Source organism: Patiria miniata, unplaced genomic scaffold, assembly GCF_015706575.1.
Source record: "Patiria miniata isolate m_02_andy unplaced genomic scaffold, ASM1570657v1 HiC_scaffold_5, whole genome shotgun sequence".
Lineage (NCBI taxonomy): Eukaryota > Metazoa > Echinodermata > Asteroidea > Valvatida > Asterinidae > Patiria > Patiria miniata.
The window spans coordinates 40,430,185-40,433,423 of NW_024037072.1; the positions used below are offsets into that span (position 1 = coordinate 40,430,185).

At 44.7% G+C, this 3,239-nt stretch overlaps 1 protein-coding gene across 1 annotated transcript; it reads left to right on the plus strand.

Annotated features, from left to right (window-relative positions):
• The first annotated feature begins 1,618 nt into the window (after positions 1-1,618).
• LOC119741441 (melatonin receptor type 1B-B-like) lies at positions 1,619-2,833 on the plus strand. The gene has a single exon (XM_038217190.1). The coding sequence runs from the start codon at positions 1,619-1,621 to the stop codon at positions 2,831-2,833; it is 1,215 nt and encodes a 404-aa protein (XP_038073118.1).
• The last annotated feature ends 406 nt before the right edge of the window (positions 2,834-3,239 follow it).

Sequence of the window (3,239 nt, forward strand, 5' to 3'; positions counted from 1 at the left end):
AAGGGAGGATCTCGCTTTAAGGAAACGGGGAAAGGGGGTGTTAAGTGCAGGGGTGCCGAAGACACGCCTTGCTAGGGGGTCCGGGGGTTCCCCCCCCCCCCCCCCCCCCAGTGTTGAAATCTACGAAGCTTTCTCCTGCATTCTAAGGCAATATAAGAATACATTTAGGAACCTTAGCATTCCACTTATTATTTTTGGCCCCATTCTACTATAGTATCATAACATTAGTCAGCGGCCGAACGAGGGGGTGGTGGGATGGGGTGGTTGCAACCTCCCAACCCCCCTCAAGATCCGCTACTGCTATACAGTGGCGTATAACTTGCGTCTAATTTGCAGGAGGGGGCACTGGTTGATTCCAGATTAAATAACTAATTTGTTTTACCCAAAAAAACCTCTAAACCCCGGGGGAAAGGCGTGGCTCGAGCTCCCCCCTCCCCGCCTAGTTTCGCCACGTTTTCTTGGCGAGAGGAACATCGTGTATGACGGAATTAAACTCGTAATCCTGACAAGATAATTCGTCATCCTGATAAGACCCTGACCCTGATTTGGTTTTCAGTGTATACATATAGGTGTATTGAAATCAATAAAACTGCCAGATGATCTATGACTGGAGCAGATGCACATCGTTGTATCAATTCTAAATTGTCTTCGGTCTGCAGCTGATAAAGAAGTTTAACAAACAGACATAACAACCGTCGGACCGAGCTTTTGTGAATGTAACAAGTTTTGAAACTGTCTTGTTCTGTTTTAATGTACGCCTACGGTAATTTGATTTAAATTTCGCTAAATCGCTTAAATTGAACTTCCAACCCGGCTAGTTATTAACAGACAATACAGTGTAACAAAAAGTAGTTTTTACCATTATTTCGACTATTATTTAAAATTAATTCTAAAAGGTTTTATGAAATATCTGTTCGGAAAATGGCAGGTAAAGACGAATTTCCGACCATGACGTAATTTTGCAGTCGAATTTGTTTTTGGTCGACACACTCAATTACCTATTAAAGTCTCTTTCGTAAGTGTTTAAATTTTATAACTCATGCTCTCGGCAAGGTAATGAGAAAAAAATACTGAAGTTGTATAAGGTGACGAGATGCGTAGGTTGGGGAGTGCGGGAAGGCCTATTTCATGGACTAAGGTAGGAGGAGAAGAGATGATATACTCGTGCAATAAACAGGGGTTGTATATGTTCGTGAAAAAACAACGTCGGAGCATAAATGCAACAGCCCCCCCCCCCCCCCCCCCCCCCATCCAACGGGATTGGCTCCCCATGATTTGCCGGCAAATAGCCTTGTTTCACTGTACGTTAAATGACCAAATCGTGCTAATAAGATTGATGGGAATTTGAAATCATTTTGTTAGAAAGGCTGTTTGTTTTCACAAAAGGTCATAAACATTAACGACACGGCTAGTCACGTTCTCAAGTAAATGAAGGACAAGTTTCTGTTTGTTTAAAAAGTGTGACAGGGGAATTGGGGAATAGGGAAAAGATGACACTACAAAAGGGCTAAAGCCAGGATGACGCTATTGGAGTAGCGGTATAGCTTAATATTGCCGACCACAACTAAAAAGAGTTTTACCGTCTTTTCAACGATATTTCACATTCCAAAAGAGAAAAATGCCGAACATTACACTAAAAGAATACGTTGGTTTATCCGTCTACGACAGCTATGCCGAGAAGCAGCTGTTAGCAGCTTTGTACGGTCTGATCTTTGTTGCTGGTGTGCTGGGTAACATCTCTGTCCTGCTGGCCGTGGTTCTCTCCCGTAAACCTCGCACAACCACCAACGTTTTCGTGGTCAACTTGGCCGTGGCGGACCTCATCACTTGCCTGAGTTTGCCCATCATGATCCTGGCGGTGCTGAGCGAGAACAGGGCAAAGCTACTCGTTTCAGAGAGTCTTTGCACTTTTCATGGAGTTTTAGTCGTCGTTTGTATCGGTTGTAGCATAAATAACATCACCTCTATCGCCGTCTACCGTGCCCTGATCACTCGCCGCAGGAACCGAAGCCGTTTTATCTCGTTGTTCAATCGTCGTGGTCTGGCAGCCTTAGTCACTACGAACTGGCTCATTCCCTTTACGATCGGCATCCTGCCCATCGTGTCTGAGTTCGGCTCGTACGGATACGGCGATGAACTCAGCACCTGTTCCTTCACTTTGAAAGCCAACGGATCCAGTACGTACTCCAAGATCATGCTGGCCGTCTACTACCCAGTGCAGCTGGTCGTGACTTTCGTCAGCTACGCACTCATCCTCATCACGGTGATAAAAGTTGCAAGAAAAGTCAACGCCAATCCGAGACAGACAGTGGCTGTAGTTGGAGGGGCCATGAGGCTAACTGCAGGACTCAGAACGACGCGACCATCAGTCTATGGCAATGTCCCAGCTAGCAACCTGTTGCAGGTGCCTACTCCCGATCGCCATCTCCGGGGAGGTACTGGACGTCAGGCTTGGACGGCCTACCGTCCATCGTCACGCGCCGCCCGTACGCACCCGGTCAGATCTTCGGCCAGACCTCTTTTGCGTCGAAACCGCGAAGTAACACTCAGTCTGTTTCTCGTCCTCTTCTTCTTTCTGATTTGCTGCACTCCCTTCGCAGTAGCAATCGTGCTACTCCAGGACAGGTTTCACAAATTTGTGCCCTTTCTAGCCGCACTGTTCATCTCCAACAGCTGCATAAACCCTGTGATTTACACGGCCCGGCATCCAGAGTTCAAAGCGGTTATCCGTTGCATCATAGTATGCCGACTCTCAAAGATACCCATGAAATCATCCTTCCTACGGAGATTGCTCACACTCCAAGAAAGATATCATATGGAATTTAAAAAATGACCTTTTTTTTATAAAAAAAAAGCCTCCCTATGAATGGAAAATCACAATGTTGAATTTAAAACAAACAAAAAAAACCACTAAAATTTAATTGAATTATTTTAACTTGATGGGTTTTGAGAGACATTTTGATGATTTCGCATGGAAAATGTGATCATTAAACTGAAGAACGCATTGAACAGCATTCTACGATCATTTCCGAAGCCTTTGGTCTGATGGAATGTAACACTACTCGGACGAAAAATTAAAAAAAAAAAAATAGAAGGGACGCCCATGAAAGTGACAATGAACACATTATTCTGAGTTTAATTAGGGACAGTATCTTTAAACTTGTTTTATAAATCACGGGTAAATCTGCGCATAATACGTCTCCTGACGACAGGCAGAGCGTATTGGGTGAAGTTTTTCC